The sequence below is a fragment of the Aedes albopictus genome, chromosome 2 (assembly GCF_035046485.1).
Source record: "Aedes albopictus strain Foshan chromosome 2, AalbF5, whole genome shotgun sequence".
NCBI lineage: Eukaryota > Metazoa > Arthropoda > Insecta > Diptera > Culicidae > Aedes > Aedes albopictus.
This window is the reverse complement of record NC_085137.1, coordinates 460366835-460392514: the sequence shown is the minus strand read 5'-3', so window position 1 is coordinate 460392514 and position 25680 is coordinate 460366835. Positions and strand designations below refer to the sequence as shown.

Genomic DNA, 25680 nt, shown 5'->3' with positions numbered 1-25680 from the left:
GAACCAAGTGTTTGATTTATTTCAAGTTTTATTATTCTTATTAGCCTTGTTGTTCAATGACGGCTTCTGTGTTAAATTATCAGTATGAGGTGTGTCGACATAACGCAGGTATTTAAAGCCAGATGATTTTTGTCTTGTTGAAAATCAATAGATTCTAAAATGCAGTGGATTTGGTTCAGTCTGGTTGAATGTGATTTGGAAAAATGGCGATCAACACCATCGAAACATAAATGTATCCTCCAACATTCGTATTTCTAATAACGTGTTCAATTCTCTCACAGATTGTTACTACGAGTCGGTTAGAAGTTAGAAATTTGACAGCGATGAGCAGAACTTGAAATGTTCTTCATCTGGACCAAAACTGAAACATTCCGCTGATTCTATGGAATGGTTTACAGTTCACTCTGGCTGGATGCAATTTTGTTTTTTGTATGATCTGCCAAACAGAAATTTTGAATTTACTCCACGAAAGGCCTGTCAGAATTATTGCATTTTTACATGGAAGTAGGATCATCAATTTCTTCATCCAATGGTTAAGGAAACTCAATTTTGCAAAAAATGATCTTTGGTTCGGTTTAGCAGAACCCCGACCATATGTACGAGTATACTGTGAAAAAAATATTCAAATCCGTTGAGTGTAAGCTGAACGGCGAGAGTTTTAGTTCGTATGCGCTGACTCAGGCCGATACTGGTTAACATTGCATGTGAGATTTACCACAACAAGGTAAAGAAAACCCGTATAACATGAACAAGTTTTATCTGTCCCATATGTTTTTTTCATTTCCGATTTATCTACGTTTCTATAAATCGAAAGATAAAGAGTAGTTCTTTTAAATGAGGAAAAAAAATATTGTTTTGTTGGGAAATCTAAAAGTTCTAGAGAGCCATACATAGTTGAGCCATTTGTACTGCCCATGATGTGCATATGTGCATAATTTTGATCGGATTTATTCAATAAAGCGCAAGATCTAATCACTAGTCAGATGTAAACGTGAAAAAAAATTCATCGTTGAAATTTCAAAAGTGCGTTGAAAACTACAGTGGCGCTTACGTCAACTATGGGGCTGTCCATAAACCACGTGGTCATAGGGGGGGTTCGGCCAATGACCATTTTATATGGATAAATTAAAAAATTTGTATGAACAAATGACCACGGGGGGGTTGAAAAGTCCCAAAAAAATGACCACGTGGTTTATGGACAGCCCCTATACAAATATGGGCAGTGTATGACGATTTCACCTTTTAGCGCTCCATCCCGAAAGGGATATGGTCACAGCTGTTAAAACGTTGGTATTCAGTATGACCATGCTGAGGGTAACGGGTTTAACACGATATACACATGCAAAATAGTCATTTGCAGAGAAAGCTTTCATTTAATAGCAGAGGTAGTCCAAGTTGAGAACCAGGCTTTGGCCCAATTGGGCGGTATGCCACGAAGAAGAAGGACATTATTTTTGTTCAAACATTGATGCTTGTAGATAGTATCTTCCTTTGTCGGGACAGCTAGGAATAAAAGCTAAAGCTGGTTCTATACCTTCAGTGTTACATGTTTTCAACCAACAAAATGATGTCACAAAATTCCCCAGACAAATTAAATGTAAGCAGCAATCTCCTAATGCACATGCTACACGTATGCTGTTGTGTCCTTCGGCAAAACATCTTTGTAAAGAATGTGCAATCCAAGCCACAATAAATCAATTTTGATTACATAATCTTCTAGTTGTAATTCATCCCCTAGCTGGGAGCTCCTCCCAGCAAAACTGGAGTCCTAAACCTGTTCACATCATCGCCGGTACGGCAGTAGCTCTGAGGTACGGGAGACTGCGCAGCCAGCAACAGAGGGCCTGCTGTACAGGAATTGAGATAGATAAAAATGTTCCCGTAGCTGTCTTCATGAATGCGAATAATGGGTAGCGGGAGTTGTTTGGCTCGGTGGAAACTATAATCAATATATATCTCGGTCGGTCAGTTCGATGCACAACATTTTTCCCCTTTTCCTCGATTGACATCTGCTGGAGTTGCGTAACCTACTCTCCCCTGACCGAGCGAAGTGTCTATCGATGCGCTGAAAAAAGTCGTCATCCAACAACCACCCTAGTTATGTTATCGGCTTCCGAGGCTGACTACTAGAGTGGTTCAAAATCGGACAAATATGGGTGTTGCAAGTTGTGCTTGTGAATAACACAGATGAAGTGGTCAATAAGATTTTCCAAAAGATACAGTAATCAGTAATTTCTACTATTTGTGATTTTAAAACGACCTGTGCGAATGAATCTGATGTACCGAAAAGTTTTCAGATTTTCCCAAGTTATTTTCCATACAAATTTGAAGCTTCTGATGACTGCACACCAAATGGTTTCGAACTTTCAGAGGGTATTCCTGTAGGAAAATGGTTTAAAATTCCATATTTTCCCCGTTTTGAACCACTCTACGGTCCACGTTCGGAAAAAACATTTCGTTTATATTTATTTCATTTCGACTTCCTGCCACCGTAAACTCTTGCAGCCAGCAGCATTCGACTCACATACCCTACTTCTAATACTCGCACTGCTTCGAACATTACGTAGCGCCATTGTCGGTTACTACTCTTTCCCCCGTTATTTTTTTTTCCTCTTTCTTTCTGGGCAGCTAGCAATATGATTGCATAAATCCATTGCTGGTTATTATTTGTATCGTTTCTGATAATATTCTCAACTTGCTCTGGGTTCTACAGAAGCTCCAGCGCTCGTGTTATTTGCAGCTTCCTCTTACTTCTATAGCGAGCATTTTTTTTTCTACTCTGCTTCCTCTCATAACAGTTAGGAAACCCCGTTTGAAACTAGGTTATGTTTGTCTGTAAAGAGCTGTTGCTTCACGGATGCCGACACGACACGTAATCGGAGCCAGTAGGTAGGAGTAGGACTATTGTCGGTCCCCATCGCCATCAACAACTATATAACTACATACCTCAGTAGTAGAGGAGGCTACTTTGAAACAAACATCGTCGTTTTGTTTTATTTATTACCGAACGATTGCCTTGGAGCTATCCTAGGTGAAATGGGATGGGAAACGTTCCATGTGCGGGTGGCTGGACAACTACAAGGTCGATGTATCCGTATGATAGAAAACCGCTGGAGTGGAATAATTGGTGTACCTGAATAACAGTGACCAAAGAATTGATGTCTGCATAGATATTTTAAGAAAATTTGTGTTTTGAAGTATGTATCGTAAAAAAATGTCAAAAAATCCTTCAAGAGTCCCTCCAGGAATTTCTCTAGGAAATCCTTCAAGAATTCCACCAGGATTTCCTCCAAGGATCCCTCCAGGAATTTCTCCAAGAACTCCTCTAGGAATGTCTCCAGAAACCTGCAAGAAATCCTCTAGAAATGTTTCCAACAATTAATCCAGGGATTCCACCGAGATTTCTTTCGGGCATTTCTCCAGAAGTTCCTCCGGAAATTCATCAAGAAATTTTTCAAGGAATTCCTAAAGAAATCATTTCAGAGATTCCTCCAGAAACTTCTTTTCTTTTTTTTTTTTTCTTTTTTTTTGTACTGGATTTCACTAGGAGTTTGTTTTGTAATTCCTCTGGGGTTTGCTTGTGGTTCATCCAGGATTTTCTTCTGTGATTTTAATAGGAGTCTGGAATTGCTTTAGTAGTTTCATCTGGGATTCCTCCATCTTTTTTGTGATTTATCTTGGAGTGCTTTCTGGAATTCTTCCAGGAGATCCTTCTGGAATTCCTCTAATCCCACGGTTCCCAACCTTGACTCTCGCGACCCCCCAGTCTGTCGTCACTGCGCTTTTCGTAAAACAATCGAAGCGTGCCTGCAAGCGGTTGGGGGGTCGCGAAACGAAGGCTGGGAAGCTATGTCTAATCGTTTCGTAAGTGATTTATCCAAAAGTTTCTTTTGAGATTCTTCCAAGATTTCTTTCTGGGATATCTCCAGCAGCTCCGTCTGGATTTCCAAAAAAAATTCCTAGTAGAACTCCAGTACTAGGAATTTCTTTTGGGATACTTTCAAGAATTGGTTCTACGGGAAGCACTTCTGAAGTTCCCGAGAATGAGTCCAGGAATTCCTCCATCGCACCCTCTAGCTTTTTCTTTTTTCTCGCTCACTCTCTTCGATAAACACAAGGAAGAGCGAGATATAAGAAAAGGCAACTGCCCTCTCTTTTATCTTTCTCTTTCTCGTGTTTATTAACGAGAGCGAGCGAGAAAAAAGAAAAACATGCGCACGCTAGAGATGGTGCCCCAGAATATAACGGGAATTTATTTAGAAGTACCCCAGGAATTACTTCAGCATTTGTAGCAGAGCCTCCCCAGGATTTTTCTGGGAATTTACCAGTTATTACTCTGGAAATCACTACATATATACTCCGGAAATTCCCTACGTCAGGAGTTCACCAAAAAGTTCTCCAGCAATTACACATGCTTCTCTCCAGAATTTTCCTGGGATTTTTCCAGGATTTTCCCGAATACTTCCAAAGGACATACTCGGGCATATTTACACGAGTTCCAAAATCACTGGGAAACCCTCCAGAAGTTTCTCGGAAATTCCTTAAAAGATCTTCGAAAATTACCAAAGAATTCCTCCAGAAGTTCATCGGAAATTCCTCATGGAGTCCCTCAGAAATTCATCATGATATTTTCCTAGAATGCATCTACGAGTTCTAAGGGATTTCCTGCAGGACTTCCCATGAAATCCTTCACGAGCTTCCCGGGAGTTTCTCGAAAATTTCTTCAGGAGCTATTCTGAAATGACTCCAGGAGTTCCTTAAGAATTACTCCAGGAACCTTTCGAATAATCCTCCAGGAGTTCTTCGGGAATTTTTTCCTGGAGCTCCCCGAGGATTCCACGAGAGTAACCAAAAGATTTCTCCAGGAGTTCCCTGAAAACTCCTTTAGGTTATTTTCTCAAGAGTTCCTCCAGAATTTTTTTACTGGCATATTTCCAGGAAGTTTACCAGGATTTCCGCTTGGAATTCCTCCAGGAAATTTCTCCTAGTAATTTCTCTAGAAATTCCTACAGGACTGCAGGAATAACTGCTAATTCATCTAGGAATTCCTCCAGAATTTCCTCCACAAACTCATCCGGAATTCGTCTGGAAATTCCTACAGGGGTTCTTCCTGAAATTTGTCAGAATCCTTTAGGAATTCCTCCAGGAATTATCCAAGGGATTCCACCACTAATCCTTTCAAGGATGCCCAAGAATTCCTCCTGGAATTTCTCCATGAAATCCTGCAGGGATTCATCCCGGAATTTTGCCAGCAAATTCCTCCTTTACTCCAGCAATTCCTGAGGAGATTTCTCCTGGAACTCCGGCAAGGGTTCCTTCCTGAATTCCTTCAAAGTTTTCTCCAAGAATTCTTTCAGGGATTTCTCCAAGGATTTCTCCATGGAATCCTTCAGGAATTCTGCAACGGATATAATCAGAAGTTCCTTAAAGAATTCCATCAAAAGTTCATTCAGAAATTCCGTCAGAGACTTCTCAAGAAACTCATCAAGGGATTCTTCCATGGCTTCCACTAGGAACTCTTCATGGAACTCCTTCAGAAATTGCTCATCTAATTCCTCCATAAATTCTTCCCGTAATAGCTCCAAGAATCTCCTTAGAGAATTCATCCAGACCTCCTTGATGAAGTCTCCCACGAAATCTTCCAGAAATTGTTCCAGACATTCCATCAGTCATTTCCCAAGGATATATTCCAGAAATTCCTACAGCAAATACTCCAGGAATAACTCCAGGAAATCTTTCTGGAATTCCTTCAGAAGTTTCTCCAGCAATTACTCTACAAATTTATCCAGGAATTATTACAGGAATTCCCCTAGGAATGGATCAATGAAACCATCTTTTCTAGCGTTCACCGCATGTAAACAGAGGCGCCACCGTATATGGACATTAACATTGTGACAGCACTGGTGTTATGTCAAACACACAAGGCTGTAGTGGCGCTATCTGTTCATTCCATAACGGCCATTTTTAGTTATTTTAGCGATCCATTGTTCCGGGAAGTATTCCAGGAATTCCCACAAAAATCATTCCAGAAATTCATACAGGAATTCCTCCAGGAACTGTTCCACGAATTGCTCCAGGGATTCCTTCAAGAAATATTGAAGGAAATTCTTTAAAAGTTATTCTAGGGAATCCTACAGGAATTCCTCCAGGAATAGCTCCGAGAAATGTTCCAGGAACTAATTTAGGAATACCTTCCGGAAATATTCCAGGAATTATTTAAGGAATTCTTCCAGAAATTACTTTAAGAATTCTTACAGGAAATGCTCTGAGGAATCCTCTGGGAATTTCTCCAAAAATTCCCCCAGAAAATAAAATTAAAAAAAAAATACTCTAAAATTTCTCCAGAAGTTCTTCCAGTAATTCCTTCAAAAACTCCTGCAATTCTTAAAAAAGAATCATTCACAAATTACTACATGAATTCCACCCGAATTCCAAAATCAAGAAATTCCTGGGAGTATTCTTGTACAAATTCTACAAATTCTTGGAGAAATTCCCGGAAGAATTCTGCAGGGAATTCCTGTAAAAAACCCAGAGATATTCTTGGTGGCATTCTTGAAAGAAGTATTGGAGGTATTCCTGAAGAAATTCTTGAAAGGGAATTCTAGAAAGAATTGTTGGTGGAGTTCTCGGCGCTACGTTACTCCCTTTAGATTCCGTTTTCGTTTCCGTTTTGATAGATTGACATTTCAGGCTTCCACTCTTCATTTCGGTAAGTGTTCTAGATCGAGCGAGCTTAAGTCGGGGAGTTGATCAAAAAGGGTTCGGGCGATTACATTGGGCAGTATCGGCGCACTGTGTCAAAATTTCGATTATTATCGAACTTTCATGTACCTCGGATTTTTCTTCATAGAATGTTAGAATTTCGGCTATAATGTATAAATGCAAAATTTGAAAATATTCTATCGGGGAAAAATTGAGTTAGATGAGTTTTTGGGTATTTTCCATACTAAAACTCAATAATTATTATTTTAGCCCAAAAAACGTCCCATACAAAATGTATGGAAAAATTTTCGCCGATGAAATATTTTCTAGTCTTCCGATTATGAATATATAGCCGAAATACTATTCATTTTCGAAGAAAAATCCGAGGTACATGAATGTTCGATAATAATCGAAATTTTGACACCGTGCGGCGCATCCTCCAGGTTCGTTAAGGCGAAACTATTTTTTTTTGGTTTTTGATTTTTTTATTAAATAACGAAGCTTTATTTTCAAAATCGGTTTTCGTGCACATGTAGAGCATGGATCAAGGTATCTTCTGAATTTGTTTGTGGTGGAAAAAGGTATCCATTTCTGCAGAAACCATTTTTTTTGTGAAATTTTATTCAAAAATTCAAAAACGAAAAACATTTTCCACTACGAAAAAAAAATCAGGAGATACCTTGATCCATACTCTACATGTGTACGAAACCCGATTTTGAAAATATTGCTTCTTTATTTTATAAAAAATCAAAAACCAAAAAGTGAGGAAATGGATCCAGTTTCGCCTTAAGTTGAAAATTCGCTTTAATGTATAACCGTACATGAGTCCCCTGAGGAAAAAAGTCTCAAGTCAGTCGGGCAAAGACTAAAAAGACAGGTGGTCTCCCTGCGGGAGTGGCGCTAAAGCCACCTTGTTTGACAAAATCCTCGTGGCCATTTTGGACGGTTACAACGTCTTGGAGGAATTTCGGGAAGAATTCTTGGAGGATTTCCCGAAGGAATTCTTGGAAGGATTCCTGTAGGTATTTCTGGAGGAATTCCTGAAGATATTTATTTAAAAATCCCTTGAGGTATTCCTAGTTTGTAAAGGAATCCCTGGCCAAATTCCTGGAGGGTTTTCGGAGGAGTTTAAGACAGAAGTATTGGAGCAGGTCTTGGAGAAACTCTTATTATAGTTCCTGTAGGAACACTTGAAAAACTTCTAAAGAAATTCCTGGACGGATTTTTAGTGAAATTCTTGGAAAAACCCCGGGAAGAATTTCTGGAGAAATTTTTTAAGGAAATTTTGGAGAAATTTGTGGTGGGATTTTTGGAGGAGTTCTTAACAGACTTCTTGGAGTAATCTCTGCAGAAATTCTTGGAGGAACTCTTGGAAGAAGTCTCGAAGCAGATCCTGCAGAAACCACTAAAGGAATTCTCGGAGGAATCTCTAGAGTATTGTCTTGGGAAATTTCTGAAGGTTCTCTGAAGAATCTTAGAAGTATTCATGAAGGAGTTTCCGGAGATTTTTTTGGTTGAATTCTTAAAGCATTTTTTTTTTTAAAAATCCCTGCAGATATATCTGGCAAATTCCTGAGGGAATTGTGGGAGGAATTCTTAGAGGGTCCCCAGATGAAATTTTTGGGGACATTTCTGTAGGATTTTTTGCAGGAATTCTTGGAGAGAATCTTAGAGAAATTCTAAGCAGATTCGGAAACTTGGTGTTTTTTCGGCTTTCAGTCACAGAAAAAGCGTTGATTATTTTAAATCATTGCGTACGTTTCGATCCTGTGGTTGAAGATGCCAAATCCTCCAGAAATTCCCCCAGAAATTACTCCGGAAATTCCTTCAGGAAGTCCTTTAAGAATTCCTCCTGGAGTTGATCTTATAATAGCTATTCCTCAAGGAATTTCTCCAAGAATTCATCCAGGAATTCCTCCAATATTTCTGCTTTAAAACTTGGTGTTTTTTCGGCTTTCAGTCACAGAAAAAGCGCTGATTATTTCCAATCCTACGTTTAAATGCCTACGTTTCGATCCTGTGGTTGGGATCTTCATCAGGGCTCGATATGAATCAACTTCTGAAGATTGCGTTAATCACACGGAGGATTGTCGTTTTCATGTGGGTTGAGCTCTGCACTTGTAGCATTGGACCAACCCTGGTTCTAAACAAGAACAGAAGTGTTCCTAAAGTGCCAAGTGTTGCGACTCGAACGGTTAAGCGTACCACCCACCCACCATCTCAACCAGGGTGTTGGTTGGTCCAATTCTACAAGTGCGGTGCTCAATCCTCATCTCTCATGAAAACAACAATCCTCTGTGTGATCAACACGATCCTCACAAGTTGATTAACATCGAGTCCTGATGAAGATCCCAACCACAGGATCGAAACGTAGGCAATGATTTGAATTAATCAACGCTTTTTCTGTGACTGAAAGCCGAAAAAAACACCAAGTTTTAAAGCAGATATATTGGAGGAATTTCTGGATTATTTCTTGGAGAAATTCCTTGAGAAGTTCTTGGTGGAATTCTTGAAGCGATTATAAGATCAACTCCAGGAGGAATTCTTAAAGGACTTCCTGAAGGACTTCATGAAGGAATTTCCGGAGTAATTTCTGGGGGAATTTCTGGAGGATTTACTGGTATAATTCCAAAAATAATTTATTAAGGCATTTCTGGAGGAATTCCTGAAGCAGTTCCAGAAGGGATTTTTCTGAAAAAACCTGAAGGTATTCATGGAGGAATTTCTGGAAGAATTCTTGAAAAAAATCTTTGAAAATTCCTGAAGAAATTCTTGGAAAAAAATCTTCGAAGAATTCCTGAAGAAGTTCCTGGTGGAATTCCTGAAAAAAATTCTGTAGGAATTCCTTGAAAAATTTCCTGACGTATTCGGGGAGGTATTTCTGGAGACATGCCTGAAACAAATCTTGCAGGAGTCCCTGGAGTAACTTTTGGAAGAATTTCTGGAGGATTTCCTGCAGGTTCCTGGAAGAATGATTCGAGAAATTTCTAGAGAAATTTCTAGCGGGATTCTTGGAGACATTCCTTGAGGAATTCTTGGAGGAATTCCTCGAGGAATTTCTTGAGAAATTCCTAGAGGTATCCAGCTCTTTACGCTGGCCATGTTATAAAAATTTTGACAGAAGCTGCTTCCACGCACTGAACTAAAACTTATATCCTCAGCAAACCTTGACTTCTTGAAATAATTTACTATGTTCTGTGATTATTCATCGTGTATAAAATTTGGTTTAAAAAGTTGGATTTGTGGCACAAACTTCGGAGTACTTTGCAGGCATTAGAATAGCTCTGGGATGATAACTTCAACAGACTACGATGGGTAGTAATACAGGAGGTGGCCAAAATGTTTGGGATAGGCAACTTTTTGTCTCCCACAAAAAAAATCAACATGCTGTAACTTTTTATAGAGTGCATTAAAAAACTCAAATTTTGTCTGTTTGTCAACCTATTTCATATATGTGCATCATTGCACAGTGTTCGAAATCGATGATTTTACGATCAAAATTAAATAACTTTTTAGGTTAGTTCTAGAGGTTTGGCGTGTTCTACAAAGTTTTTCTGCATGTTAAAAGGCGTCTTTTGATAAAATGTAATAAATGATTAATCCCCCTAGAAGTGAGATAAAAATTTTATTTTTTCGAAATATTTTTTTAGAGGTTTGACGTCTTCGGCAAAGTTGTAGCCCATGATAAGAGAACAAAAATCGTAGAACATGTCAAAGCTCCATCTCTTACGGTTTTCGAGATATGGAGCGTTTTGTGTGAAGTACCCCTAAAACTAGTTTGGTTTTTGTAAAAACGTTGTAAAATATTGCCGGAAGAAACACAGTGCAGTAAAAATTACTGTGGGCTTCTTAATTATTTTTTTAAATTTATTTTTCTTGTATTACAGGCAAAATAATTAGTTTTTGTCATGTATTTAAACCACCTTTCCCACTATTGTCCACGAGGTTTTCCACCCCCAAGTGATAGTAAAAAGTCTAATCTTTCAACTACCGATTGAGCCATCTGCGCCATTTTGCGCCGGAAATAGTTACTTAAGGTGAAAGTACACCTTAAAATATGACAAATTTGCCCATAACTTTTTTGTTTTAAGATATAATGACTTGATATCTTTGGAAGAAATGTGTATTTTGACGTCCTGAACAAGTTTGTAGAAGGTCACAAAACTGTAGGATTTTATCTGTTGAAGCTACACTGAAAAAACTAGTTTTAGGGGTACTAGCATAGCATAGCATAGCATAGCATAGGCGATTGTACACATCGTGGGTGGCTATACAATGCTCAGCTCTATAGGTTTTGAAAAGTAACACGTATTGTCGCTAAAATAACGTGTTATAGTTGGTCAAAACAAGCATCACATTGTATACCTGGCCACGTCCTTACAATCGCTAGGAAAGGGTAGGAATGTTAGTTTAACGTTCACTTCGGACGATACAGGGCACCCAAACTATCTCCGTAAACGCTAAGGAAAGGGAATTTGTGTTAGTAGGGTGGGATTGTTACGAGGAGCTCTACACGACAGTTTAGAGCGCAGTTGGTATTTCATAGGCAGTTTACAAATCTGTTAAATGAGCTTACCTTGATATTCCTGAAAGAGAGTATGTTATTGTACAAAATAAAAATATAAATAGCATACAGGAGTGATGCATGCACAGCAAGGAAATACATAAAACTGTGCTATTTAAGGTTTTCAATATTTCACTAAATAAAGTAGAACACAGCTCATTCACACGCACATTTATTCTCAACCTCCCTATGGTTTATTCATCTGAATCCGAGGATTCCGCTAATTCGTAAATTTCATTGATTTTGTTTTTAACCTTTTCTCTGTCCTCTGCTAACTCTTCCCATTCTTCTAAACTTAGATCTCCAAACCTGTCAACATTTTGTCGAATGACGTCGAGCAAAGTGAATGATGGTCTTCCTTGCTTTCTATAACCATTCTTGTACTTAGCAGCTAATTTAAGTAAATGATTGTCCTCCATTCTCATGACATGGCTCCAGAACCTCATTTGCAATGCTCTGACTTTTTTGGTTACGGTTTTCCCTCGAAGTATTTGTGCCCCAGTTGGTGTGTCATGACGGTCTCCGGTACAACAACTGGCCAGTTCCTCAACTATTTGCCTCTTATATTTCCGCATAGACTTGCGAGTGTGTTTGGTAATAACGGAAACTTGTGATCCAAACGTCATTGTTGGTGAAATGATAGAATCGTACAACAAACTTCCAATTTCAACACTAGGTTTGTTTTCTTTGGCAAACGCGATAACTGCTTTGGATGATTTTATTGCTTTTTGGCACCGTGATTTGGTTGTCTTGCGACGGCACAGTCGGTCTGTTATTGTAACTCCCAAATAGTCTAATTCCTTGGAAACATCATATCTACAGCCATTGATTACCAGCGACGTTGGTGCTTCTCCTTTAGGTGCTCTCACAACGATTTTGGTTTTAGTATCGTTGAGTTTCAGATTTGCTTCCTCCAGGTGTTTTTTCAGTGCTGGTAGTAGTCTATCTAACTGTTCTTTGCTACAGGCAATAATCAAAATATCGTCAGCATACACTAATATCACCGGATATCGGATGTTGTGCACCTGATCCAGGACGAAGAAGCCTCTTAGGTCAGCTTCTGTTTTCCGCAAAACGTCCTCCATTATTAAGTCGAAGAGATAAGGGGAAAGTGGGCACCCTTGCTTTATTCCCATACGGCGGCTTTCCTCTGGCGTTTTCTGTCCGTTCCAAAGCGTTTGATATGACTCCTCTCTGATGCATTCGACAATTCTACGAATCAGCCCATTCGGAGCCCCCTTTTGCTCTAATATTTCTGGAACATCCTCAAGTGAAATTCTGTCGAATGCTTTACTAATGTCAAGCGACATCACTATCAAGTCATCTCCTGCGTTCCACTTCTCTTCGAGAATTCGTTTTGTAACGAACAGATGATCCATGGTCGATCTGCCATGAAGGAAAGCTGTTTGATGACAACCAATAGGGCTAGTACACTTGATCAGATCTTGAAGTAGCCATGAGGCATACATTTTGTACCCTGAACTACTCAAACATACCCTCCGGTAGTCGTTTTCGTTTTTCGGATGCGCAGTTTTAGGAATTGGTACAAGCAATGACTGCCTCCATTGAGATGGTAGTGAGTTTTCCGTCCATATCCGCTGAAGAATATTTTTAAACTCTTCCACCGTATCTGCATTCGCGTATTTGATTAACTCGGCAGGTATTTCATCTAATCCAGGTGCTTTATTATTTTTGCTCTCTCTGATGATTGTATCCAAGTCTTCGACGATCGGCATGCTGCATACTTCCTCATCCGTCTGGTTGATTTGTCCCGGTAGCAGAAAATCTCCTTCCTCCGCGACTCTCCATTTACGCATCGAGATATGGGGTTTACGGATGCCACCCGACTTTTTCCTATGTTTTTTCATATACTGATGAGCCCTACTGATCCTTTCTCCTAACTTGTACTTTTTCAGATTTTCGAAGAAATATTTTTGATCTCTGGTTTCTTTTTCCTTGCACAATCGAGAAAATGTAGCCTTTGCGTGTTTTGTCTGTTCAATAACGTTTTGGTTGTAAGGGTGCAACTTATTTCTAAAGGACCACTTCTTCACTTCCGCCATCGCTTTTCTGCGCGATGGTGACAAAGGTATCTTATGCATTTCGGAAATCGAACTGTTGGCAGCGTTCTTCAATTTAGCAACAAAATTTTTCCAAACTTCAGAAATTTGTTTTTCCTGGACATCTATTTTCCTATCCGATAACGCTTTAAAGCGATTGTACGACATTTCCCCGAAAACCAGTTCCCCGAATGAAGTTTCCCCGAAAGTTATTTCCCCGAAAAACGATTACCCGAACGAACCGTTTCCCCGAATGTACCGTTTCCCCGAAATATTTATAATACTATCTTTAGCACTGGTTTCTAATCATTTTCTTTATTAATTCCATTGTCTGAACTAGTCATTGAAACGTAGTAGCGGAAAGTTAGCCTGAGTACAAAGTGTGCCGATGTGTAGTCTTTAAAACAGATTTCAAGATCATGGAAATTTTCGCATCTCATTGATATTGTGCATTCCCTCTTACCATGAATTCTTCGAGATATAATGTTCTTCATGATGCTTCAATGAGGTTGGCTTTTTTTAAATATGGGTCGTTCTTTTCTGTTGCATGTACTGATTTAAAATGATATGGCACTCAATTAAGAACACGCTCATCATAATTTTCCCTTCTTTCATTCATAGGCTGTTCTTTCTATTTATTTTTTTGAATTTTCAATCGATGAAAACGCCTTTTAAACGCATAATACCTTTAAAACGAGTCATCGTTATTATGGTAGTAATATGCTAAAGTTTATTGTGATTATAAAACACATGATCCAGGCAAATAAAGTTTTGAAGTATTGTTGCCTGCGAAGGAAGTCTGTGAGCACAATTTTATTGTGTATTAACAGGCCTTAAACGAAAAATCGATGGAACTCAATTTCTTTGACAAATAGATTTGAAGCTAAACACTCTTCAGACTTTTTGTAAATCAATGGATCAATCATGGCCGAAGTAGTATTTGAAATTAACATTTCTACAGAACATATAAGTAGTTAGACTGCCGACAATATTTTGAAAGAACAGTATATGATGAAAGAAGGGAGAATCTTTGATGAAGATTTCTATTGTAATGCCTATAGATACTAGAACAGTTGATCACAAACAAAAAAAAAAATATAGCAGTAGTCAAATAACTGATGAATAATTGAGCAGTTTTTCTTGAATGAACAGCCTATGTTTGAAAGAAGGAAAATTTTATTAAATGAAAGGTTATCAATCTAGCCAAAAAGACGCTGCTGTATCTTTAGGCAGAAGTATGTCAGGCCGAAGTACGTTAGGCTGTAATCATTAGGCCGGACGAGCATCATTACGATTGAGTTGAAAGCCAAGAAAAAACCTAGTTTGATTACATATGTATGTTGGAGATATGAATTGAACATCCCTGAGTTGTATGATTAAATTGTACGGTGTGACTGCTTTGAATTCAATAAAGGAATCAGTTGTTGTTTTGCTCTTCAGCCGGTCGGTGTCGGTTGCGAGTATGAAGCCGAGTTTTGAATACGTAGTCCGAATAATTGGTGGGTGAATTGGTTTGATATCCCAGAGATTAACAAATTGGGGGCTCGTCCGGGAAACCAGAGGCCCAAGGATACGTTTTCAAAGACTACTAGTGAAGTATTGTTGCTGATATGGAAGCGAGTGGAAACTGGCACAGTGAATTTTGCCATAGTTCCCAGTGGGGAAGTAGTGCTCCATTTCAGTATACACACTACACAGTTTTATGAACATTATGTTGAGCAAATAATACGCGTTAATGCCGAAGTGGCGAGATTAAGTTATGAGTTAGCTGATATGAACAATGAACTTCTAAATTTAAAACGTGAAAACTATGAACTGAAACATGAACTAGCAAGAGTGAAAGTCGAAACAAATAAGTGCAATCCGCATCCTGTGAAGTATGGGAACAATATACAAAAGAACCATTCCAACGTCTATTACAATGATAAATGTGCTCCGTATGAGAAAAGAATGGACGAACCAAGTAAATCAACTGTGCGAACGCTGATGGAGTGGCGAAGAAAACAAAAAACGCCTCACAATCTGCTGCAGAATCCATTCGCCTTGACGGAGGCTCTCTGAGAGAATTGCGCTTGCGTGAAAACATTTTTTTTTAACATGGGAAAGGATAGGAGCTGCATTTTTAAATGCTTCTAATTCTTTATAGAAATTTTTTCAAGCAAAACGCTATATTATAGACATAACATTGTGATTTAAAAACTTTTGTCTAAAACCAGTTATAATGTAGCTAATTCAAAGTATATTGCAAAACATTAACACTTTTTTCAATCTAAAGTCCCTAAAATATTTTAGAAGCATTTGAAAATGCAGCTCCTATCCTTTCCTATGTTAAAAAAAATTGATTTCACGCACACCGCAATTCTCTCAGAGCGCCTCCGTCAAGGCGAATCATTGCGGCGATCTCCGGTTATTCGAACTAGGAATAGACGAAATGATAAACGGCGCAGCAGTTTTCGTAGATCACATCATCCCATATTTGTCAACACACTCTCATATGCGTACATCAAACTGCGTTTTACATCGTAAAGGACTTGGGAATCTAAAGAAGAAAGATGCCTCCAGCGGTGCTAATGACGACGAGAGTGATGATGACGATGGTCACGATAGTGATGATAAGCGGCAACTAGATGCACCATCGGAGACCAATGGTGGTCAGGACGGCCGATTGTTGGAGATATGAATTGAACATCCCTGAGTTGTATGATTAAATTGTACGGTGTGACTGCTTTGAATTCAATAAAGGAATCAGTTGTTGTTTTGCTCTTCAGCCGGTCGGTGTCGGTTGCGAGTATGAAGCCGAGTTTTGAATACGTAGTCCGAATAACTGGTGGGTGAATTGGTTTGATATCCCGGAGATTAACATGTATAACCCAATACTCAAAAGAATAGCCGATTTCTCAAAGAAGGGTAATCTGTCATGGGACAGTCAGTGGTTTGATAAATTACTACCGTCAATAAGCTATGCAATATTACAACTAAAAACAACTGCGTGTTATAAAAAGAGGCGAAATTTTCAGATGGAATGTTGGCAGAGTGATGACTTCCCAAGTAACATTGTTTAGTCAAATACACTAGAAGAAGTTCTTAGAACCATAATAAAAACAAAATAATAGATAGAAAGATTTATTGCGGTTTTCAAAACCTCTACAAGACTAATTGACTATCAACATGTTACTTGGGTTGATCATCAGTTATTCAGTAACAGTATAACATCAACATCAAGAAATCATCTATGTGAGAAAAGGGAAAAAGATAAAAGAATATTGTAAAATCATGGAAGTATATCCCAGTATCCATAGAATTTCCTAGATTCGAGGAATGTAAAACACTCAAGGGACTCATACATCTTCTAGACCTTCGAAAACAAATTTTAACATCGTTTATGAAGAAAATTGAGAAGACGGCCTACTGACCCATTCTTCCCTATGAACTTCAGCTTCGCAACCCATTCGGCTTAACGTACTTCGGTCTGACGTACTTTGGCTAAGCGTACTTCGCCCTAAAGACCCGATGCCCCTAGTTGTGCATTGGGTCAATGTTAAATAGCATATGCAATAATCTTTTCGGGGAAACGGTACATTCGGGGAACCGGTACATTCGGGGAAACATTTTTCGGGGAAATGGTACATTCGGGGGAAAAACTTTCGGGGAAACTTCATTCGGGGAACTGGTTTTCGGGGAAATGTCGTACAATCCTTTAAAGCCTGTATCCGCAATAATCGGGACACAGAAGTACGTCATTAGCTCTGTAATGAATCGGTAAAATTGACCAAATAATTGACTGAGAACTCTTTGTTGTATGTTTATTATTTGTGCTAAATTTCATAAAAATCGATACATTACTTTTAACTGTGGATGGAAAACAAACAGACGTGGTTTTAAGCATTTTGTACAATCATGGCCAATTTTCATTCGCATAGTAAATGGTTCTTTAACGCTACAGTTCAAAGTTCTGTGATGATAATTATGAAATTTCGTTAGCAGTAATGATACTTATAGAGACACTTTCTTGCAAAATTTCATCAACTTTGACCAATTGGTTTGAAAGCTACTGTTGTTGATAGGGGTGAGTGTTAGTGAAAATTTTTCGTGTTTTTCATGTGCGATTTTTGCCTATTCATAACTTTTGAATTTCTCTGCCAATTTTCATGAAATTTTCACGGAAGCTAGTTTATTATGTGTTTATTATGCCTGCAAAATTTGATGATTATTGGTGTAGTACTTTCAATAGTACAATCGAAACAATAAAGGGTGCTGACTAATTGCTGTCTGAGAGGCTAAAATCACGTTCACTCCCAAAACATGTTTCGACTATAAAATTGTTGATAGTGCATCGATTTTTTTGAAATTTTGCCCATGCAACAAATGTAGATTGAGAGATTTGTGTTCAAAATTTCAGCCATTTCCTTTGCCAAATTCAAAAGTTACAGCGCTGACAAGCAAAACTTGGGGCTGTACAAAATTCAATGGCGCACATTTTACTCTTTCGTTGCTACAACAAAAAGTACTGCACCGATTTACATGAAATTTTGAAGGTGAAATGAACACATCTTAAGATGTTATTAGACAAAATTTGAGCAATTTTAATGTATCTATTGCAGAGTTACAGCTGTGTTTCTGTGTCCCAAATATTGCGGATACAGGCTTTATGGTAGTCCCCCTTGGATTTTTCCTGTTGAAGCAACTTCAAGTCCCATTTAGTTCTTGTGCGATCATTCAAGGACCTCTCGCCAGACGAGATGTCTGGGCTGCATTTGGTTGTATTAATAAGACAATACAGCAGTTTGTGATCGGTAACCACGGATGTTTCCCAAGTAGCGTGAACCTGCCTTAAGAATAGTCTGGAGTTTGTTTTTGTCATTATGTGGTCGATCTGTGAGCCTTTGTTTCCTCTAGTCCATGTAACTTGAAATGATTTGTCAGACATTGTACTCCTCAGAGTAAGATTGTGTCGCCGTACGAAAAACTTCAGTTGCTCTCCATTCGCATTAGATTCTTTATGTCCCAAAAATTTTCCGAAAAGACATTTGTCAGCTTCAATCAAATCGTCCCCTCCTATTTGAGCGTTGGTGTCTCCGATACAAATAAGATTCTTAAGATGTTCAATCGTCATGATACATCGACCCAAGTCACTCAAGAATTTTCCATAACCGTGATTAGGAGCATGTATGTTAACTATATAAAGAGTGACCCTTTTACCGCCTATCGGAACTACGACCTCGATCTTCTGTATGTTCTCAAATGTGTTATCTATACTCACGATAGTACACGAAGTAGGAACGCCAAGCCCCGGATATGATTACCTCCATTTCTTGAAATGTGCCAAGTGTAATCGCTGGTGAGTAGTTCTTATGCATCCACATTCACCTCCTGAAGGCATGCCAGATGTATGTTCCGTCGTGCCAAACCATTGTTGATTAAGTCGCGCTTTGTTGAATCACAACAGCCCCGGACATTCCAGCTACATAGGCCTGGTAGATGTTGAGCGTAGTCATCGTTGGAAAACTGCACTTCTCGGACAACTCCTGACTGGTACACCCGCGTAACACTGTGAAACTGCCCTACTCCATCGTCAACTGTGTGGCATATGTTCACCTGTTTGACGTAATCCGCTCCTCTCCCATCGGGTACAAAACAATTCCAGACAGAGCCGCCCTGATCGTACAATTTCACTACTACCGAGCATGTGTTCACAATAGCCAATATTGTACTATAATCTGACAAACTAAGATTAATTTGGTTCATGCTCTCATATGCTGATATTGCCCTCATTTTCACAAATTCCTGATTTCGATGTAGACAGTTGGAAGAAACGTTAACGATGCTCTCCATTTTGTTTTTAAATTCTACCCTATTTACCAGGGTATTCAGAAGTTGGTGAGTAATCGCATAGTATAGAGATTCTGATGATGCTGGTGATATTAAATACTTCAATACGGCCGTACTTGAGCCTGATACATCAAAAAAGTATCTGAATTGAACTCTACAGTCATCTTCCCAATCTACCATATCGTTGTTAGCAAGACCATCATTTCCACTTAGTTCTGTATGCCCCATGGAGGAATCCTGATCTATTCGATTAACTGTGCCCTGACCAGTCAGTTCTATAACCTCTCGAACACTGTCGTAATGGTTTACCCCATTATAGAAAATATTGATCGTCTCATTTCCAGCTCTACCCTCGAACACTAGTGGACTAGATTCGACCGAAAAGACTCTTAGGGGCTGTCCATAAACCACGTGGTCATTTTTTTGGGACTTTTCAACCCCCCCCCCCCCCCGCGTGGTCATTAGTCCATACAAAAAAATTAATTTGTCCATACAAAATGGTCATGGCCCGAACCCCCCCCCTCATGACCACGTGGTTTATGGACAGCCCCTTATTGTTACTCCAAGGATATCTCGGACTGCAGCTATCGACTCTGACCCTGCCCATACGCCGTTCTGACTAATGCTATGCAAATAACTTGACACGATCGAGTCATGCCTATCCTCTTCCGGCCACGAATCTCCTCTCTCTATTGCCTCTGTTATGATAAGGTTTCTGTAAGTACCAGCGGATTGGTAGAGGTGCCTCACACATTCCCTGCGCATAACCGAAACGGCCTCGTGAAATACTGCATGAGTATGTTGCAAATCCGTCAACTGATGCACGATTGCAGAAAACAAGCAATTCCCGTCGCCGGGCATCAAGTCAATTTTGATTTTGTATTTGTTATTGACCGTCCTCTCCATGGTGTACGAGTTGGTGTCTTCCCTAACGCAACCTGGTACAACGAAATATGATATAGGATCATCGTAATTAATTTAACTATACTTCCAAAAATGTCTCGCTTCATTTTACCGCTTATAACTCGTTGAAAATTTAAAAATCACTCGATCTCGCGACAAATCCTGGCGTGCGATCTTGTTACCGCCTGTTACTTGTCTGAGTTCTTTACGTAACAATTCGATCAAAACTGTCAATTACCTACACGCAACATGAAAACTTTTTGCTGGAAAAACAAATACATCCATATAAATTAAATTCTTCTGTGTATCCCTACATACCTGTACATACCTAGCATTATGTGACCGACACTTCCTACCAACATAGTTTGCACGCTTGTAAATACGCATTCATTCATACCAAGCACACACATACTTGTACTCACGTGTTTGAGAGTTATGATTCTCAGATTCCCAACCTTCCGCGCTCCGTCTTGATGCAGCCTGATACCACACCTGATACGCTGTGGCAGACGTCGGTTGGTTCAGCCATATACATGTAGCAGTAGCATACACATATACACACCATCAATCTCCACCGCACCCGCAGCAGATCTTCGTCAGCAGTCATCATGATGATCATTACCACCACATACAGAGCACATTCTTCTCAATAATGAAAAAACTAGTTTTAGGGGTACTTCGCACAAAACGCTCCATATCTCGAAAACCGTAAGAGATGGAGCTTTGACATGTTCTACGATTTTTGTTCTCTTATCATGGGCTACAACTTTGCCGAAGACGTCAAACCTCTAAAAAAATATTTCGAAAAAATAAATTTTTTATCTCACTTCTAGGGGGATTAATCATTTATTACATTTTATCAAAAGACGCCTTTTAGCATGCAGAAAAACTTTGTAGAACACGCCAATTCTCTAGAACCAACCTAAAAAAAGTTATTTAATTTTGATCGCAAAATCATCGATTTCGAACACTGTGCATTGGTACAAATTTGGGCTCGATTGATTAATTTTTCGTGAAGTTAGAACCGTTCGAGTAAAACACTATTATTTAGACAACCAATTTTTGAACTGTCATATCTTGGAAACCAGTCGAATTGAATGAAATGTTTAACGTTTATCAACAATATATTGATGCTTAATACGACGATATAAAATGTAATATTTTCTCACGACGAATTAAGTTATACCGGTTTGAAATTTTTACCCATATAGAGGAAAATAATTCAAATTCACAATACCACACAAAAATTACTAAATGTGTTCTTCCTTTAATCTAGAAAGGCTCTAATATATCTGATTAGAGATATCTTAAGAACAGAAGTGGAAAATCTTTGTACACTACCCGTCATAAGTACGGACTCACAAAAAGTATTGCAACAATATTGCATCACCCTGACTCACCTCGGTATCTCCAAAACCTGAGGACTTACAAAGATGCTCTCTTCAGCAAAGTTATTCAGGAGCCTAAAAGCAACAACTTTTCTGAAGACGGCATTTTTGTAGGTGATCTGGTTTTAGAGATATCGAGGTGAGACAGGGTGATGCAATATTGTTGCAATACTTTTTGTGAGTCCGTACTTATGACGGGTAGTGTATATCAACACTACAATTTATTGACACGAATGTGAAAAATTTACATTTTTTTGCGAAAAATCCAAAAAGTGTCAATCTATGATAACTTTTTTCAGCGTTCCAAAAGTACCGTTGTTATAATAATTTGTGAAGCACTTATATATTGTTAACGCACGTTCAAAATTTCATTCAATTCGGTTCACTGGTTTCCGAGATATGACAACTCAAAAATTAGTTGTCTAAAAATATGGTTTTACCGGAACGGTTTTAACTTTGCGAAATATTAATCAATCGAGCCCAAATTTGTACCAATGATGCACATATAAAAGGTTGAGAAACAGACAAAATTTGAGATTTTTTGATGCACTCTATGAAAAGTTATAGCATGTTGTTTTTTTTTTATGAGAGAAACAAAAGTTGCCTATCCCAAACATTTTGGCCACCCCCTGTACATTGCATGTTAAGGATAAGTCAAAACTATTGATGATTGGCAAAACAATGGAATTTCAGCAAAAATATGTGGAATTTATAAAAATACCAAAAAAAAACACGTATTTTCGGTTACCAGCAAAAGGGCGGAGGGTGCAAAGGAAGAAAGGTATGTATAATGCATTTCTTAGCACAACTATTCCCCTACGGGTCAAAATCTACAAATCATCACCGTTTTTACGATGCACACTTCAAGTACCATTCGATAGTATCCTTCGCCGAAGAACGTTTCAGCCCTCGTACACCGTATCGCCCTGCCACCACATGTGGCAGATATTTGACGTCCATCACGAGCAAATGATCCACCTCGGCTTGCGTCGCCTTATACTCGTTGAATTCCGTCTGGATCTTCACGGTATCGTTGACATAGTTTGCATCCAGTATCCACTCGTCACTGCTGGATGGTTTCCTGTCCGGTTTGTTCGCTGTCGGAGTGCCAACATGGCTGTGCCACTGGTCGTTCTCAAGTTGTAGGTTAATGTTGGACAAGGCGTTTCCTGATGGTTTCACGAATTTGACCGATGCTTTGTTGGGGGAAGATTCCAAGCGGAATGTAGTGCAACCATACTTTGCCAGTACGACTCGATGAAACTCGGTGAGCTTTTCCTGTTGAACGTCGAAATGGTCCTCCGGTGCTACTATACACGTGTTGGTTTTGGCGTTGAAAATATGTACTTTGTTAAGACACGGTAGAAGTTGAGTGAGGCTGTTCGGAAGTGATTCGAGAGTGGCATTGAACAGCTTTGGAATTTCATCGGGAACGTGAAGATCAAAGCTCATTTCGTTGGCCTCCAACGTGGTCAGATCAAACATGATCGTTCCCAGTACATTACCGATCTTCCGATCGATCAGCTCCTTGTACGCCGCCACTTTGTAATAATTGTTGCAAACTACTAACAGTTTCAGCAAATGCCGAATTGGGGCAAATTCAAATGTATCGCCAACAATTCCACCAAAAATCTTCATCTGACTCACAAATAGATGGTCAAGTGCATATTTGATTATAGTGTCTTCTATTCCTTTCAGTTCCGTGGACCATGTTTTGAATACAACTGCAGACTTCTCCGCCAATTTCTTCAGCATCTCCTCGATTTCCATTCGTCTTTCATCCGTGATGTTAGATCCTTCTTTCAGCGTGGCATTCATTTTCAAAAGGCTTGCCTCCAGTAGAACGGCATCTTCCCCTTCCAGTCTCCCCTGCGTCTCGATAAACTTGTAAATCTCCTTGTAAGCCTCACCGCGGTCGTCCAAGTCCGGGATGGCCGTACTGAAATCCAGCATCGGGATAATATTAGCATATTTCGTGTTCAGTCGCTGCTGAATTATTTCAATCAGATAGGTCGACGCCATCTCTTTCACCTTGGCTTTAGCATTGCTCATCTGGTTCGAGTTCAGGTAGGTCAGACACAAGTCCCGTTTGACCTTTTCGAAATCCTGTTTGATACCTTTGAGCTTATTGTGCAGGTTTCCAACGTCTTCGTCCAACTTTTTGATGTCCTCTTTGAGCTTGACGATGGCTGCGTTTGCCTTGTCACTTGTGTGCTCCTGCAGTTCCAACAGCTCCGCATTCAAGGTTTTAAGTTGATTCTCGTAGTCTTCCGCCATCCGTTTATACTCCTCAACTTTGACGTAGCCCTTATTCATCAGCTTATACCGCTGGGTTAACCGACGCAGCTGGGCGTGGATCCCGTTCAACAGATTGGTGCATTCTTCATTGTTGCTGGTGTAGTGATCCTCCGAGTAAATCGGCTTCTCCATGTGTCTGAGAACATCGTCGATTTTGGACAGCTCCGATTCAGGAATGTTGCAGTTTTCTTCGGAGAAAACTGGGCTTTTTAAAAAGGCGAAGACTAGAAGAGCTATGTACACTGACCACTTCATTGTCAAGCTGTGATTGATGAATGACAACCGGCAGATATATGAGATATTAGGAGCAACAAAGAGTACCCATGTCGGTCAATATTTGTGCGATTTGTGTGTACAGACTAAGTAAACTTGCCTGGTATGCGCTAATGACTGTGAGTTTGAATCTGGTTTATCGCCAGTTGTCACAAGACTCACAAGTTGTTACAAGACGGAGATCATTTTTCCTATATCTAACTGAGTTCAATGGGTATGTGAAAACGGGGAATGATATGGGTATTCTTCAAACATCAAAGAGATGATTTACAAAAAAAAGTTGACATTAACTAAATTTTTCAGTGTTTTCCATTTTTTATTCTTCAATCACTTAACCTAATTTACAGCTCTTTAGTCCACTAGGGCACTGCGTGAGCGAATCAATTTGGCGGCTACACTTACACTTTGTACAGCGTCTAAATGTTTTCTATTCTTATTCTACTATATCGAACTGGCTGCCTTTTGCGCTGCTGTCACTCCCAGGATTTCTAGGGAAATCCTCCCTGGATTTCGAGGGAAATCCTCCAAGGATTTCAAGGAAAATTCTCTAAGGATTTCGAGGGATATCCTCCAAGGATTTCGAAGGAAATCCTCCAAGGATTTCGAGGGAAATCCTCCAAGGATTTCGAGGGAAATCCTCCAAGGATTTCGAGGGAAATCCTCCAAGGATTTCGAGGGAAATCCTCCAAGGATTTCGAGGGAAATCCTCCAAGGATTTCGAGGGAAATCCTCCAAGGATTTCTAGGGAAATCCTCCAAGGATTTCGAGGGAAATCCTCCAAGGATTTCGAGGGAAATCCTCCAAGGATTTCGAGGGAAATCCTCCAAGGATTTCGAGGGAAATCCTCCAAGGATTTCGAGGGAAATCCTCCAAGGATTTCGAGGGAAATCCTCCAAGGATTTCGAGGGAAATCCTCCAAGGATTTCGAGGGAAATCCTCCAAGGATTTCGAGGGAAATCCTCCAAGGATTTCGAGGGAAATCCTCCAAGGATTTCGAGGGAAATCCTCCAAGGATTTCGAGGAAAATCCTCCAAGGATTTCGAGGGAAATCTTCCAAGGATTTCGAGGGAAATCCTCCAAGGATTTCGAGGGAAATCCTCCAAGGATTTCGAGGGAAATCCTCCAAGGATTTCGAGGGAAATCCTCCAAGGATTTCGAGGGAAATCCTCCAAGGATTTCGAGGGAAATCCTCCAAGGATTTCGAGGGAAATCCTCCAAGGATTTCGAAGGAAATCCTCCAAGGATTTCGAGGGAAATCCTCCAAGGATTTCGAGGGAAATCCTCCAAGGATTTTGTGGGAAATTCTCCAAGGATTTCTAGTTAAATCCTCCAAAGATTTCGAAGGAAATCCTCCAAGGATTTCGAGAGAAATCCTCCAAGGATTTCGAGGGAAATCCTCCAAGGATTTCGAGGGAAATCCTCCAAGGATTTCGAGGGAAATCCTCCAAGGATTTCGAGGGAAATCCTCCAAGGATTTCGAGGGAAATCCTCCAAGGATTTCGAGGGAAATCCTCTCAGGATTTGAGTTTTTCGAGCGAAATCCTCTCAGGATTTCGAGCAAAATCCTCTAAGGATTTCGAGGGAAATCCTCACAGAACTTCGAGGGAAATCCTTCCAGGATTTTGAGGGAAATCCTCTCAGGATTTCGAGGGAAATCCTCTCA

At 39.6% G+C, this 25680-nt stretch overlaps 1 protein-coding gene across 1 annotated transcript; it reads right to left on the bottom strand.

The window, feature by feature from the left end:
• Positions 1-10487: 10487 nt before the first annotated feature.
• LOC109407760 (uncharacterized) lies at positions 10488-24015 on the bottom strand. The gene is made up of 2 exons (XM_062849210.1): positions 20721-24015; positions 10488-10903 (listed from the first exon to the last, which is right to left on the bottom strand). The coding sequence occupies exon 1, from the start codon at positions 23997-23999 to the stop codon at positions 22296-22298; it is 1704 nt and encodes a 567-aa protein (XP_062705194.1). The 5' UTR covers positions 24000-24015; the 3' UTR covers positions 10488-10903; positions 20721-22295.
• Positions 24016-25680: the final 1665 nt, after the last annotated feature.

What these genes read in the sequence shown, in the direction of transcription:
- LOC109407760 (XM_062849210.1), bottom strand. Translation starts at nt 23,999, where the DNA reads ATGAAGTGGTCAGTGTACATAGCTCTTCTAGTCTTCGCCTTTTTAAAA.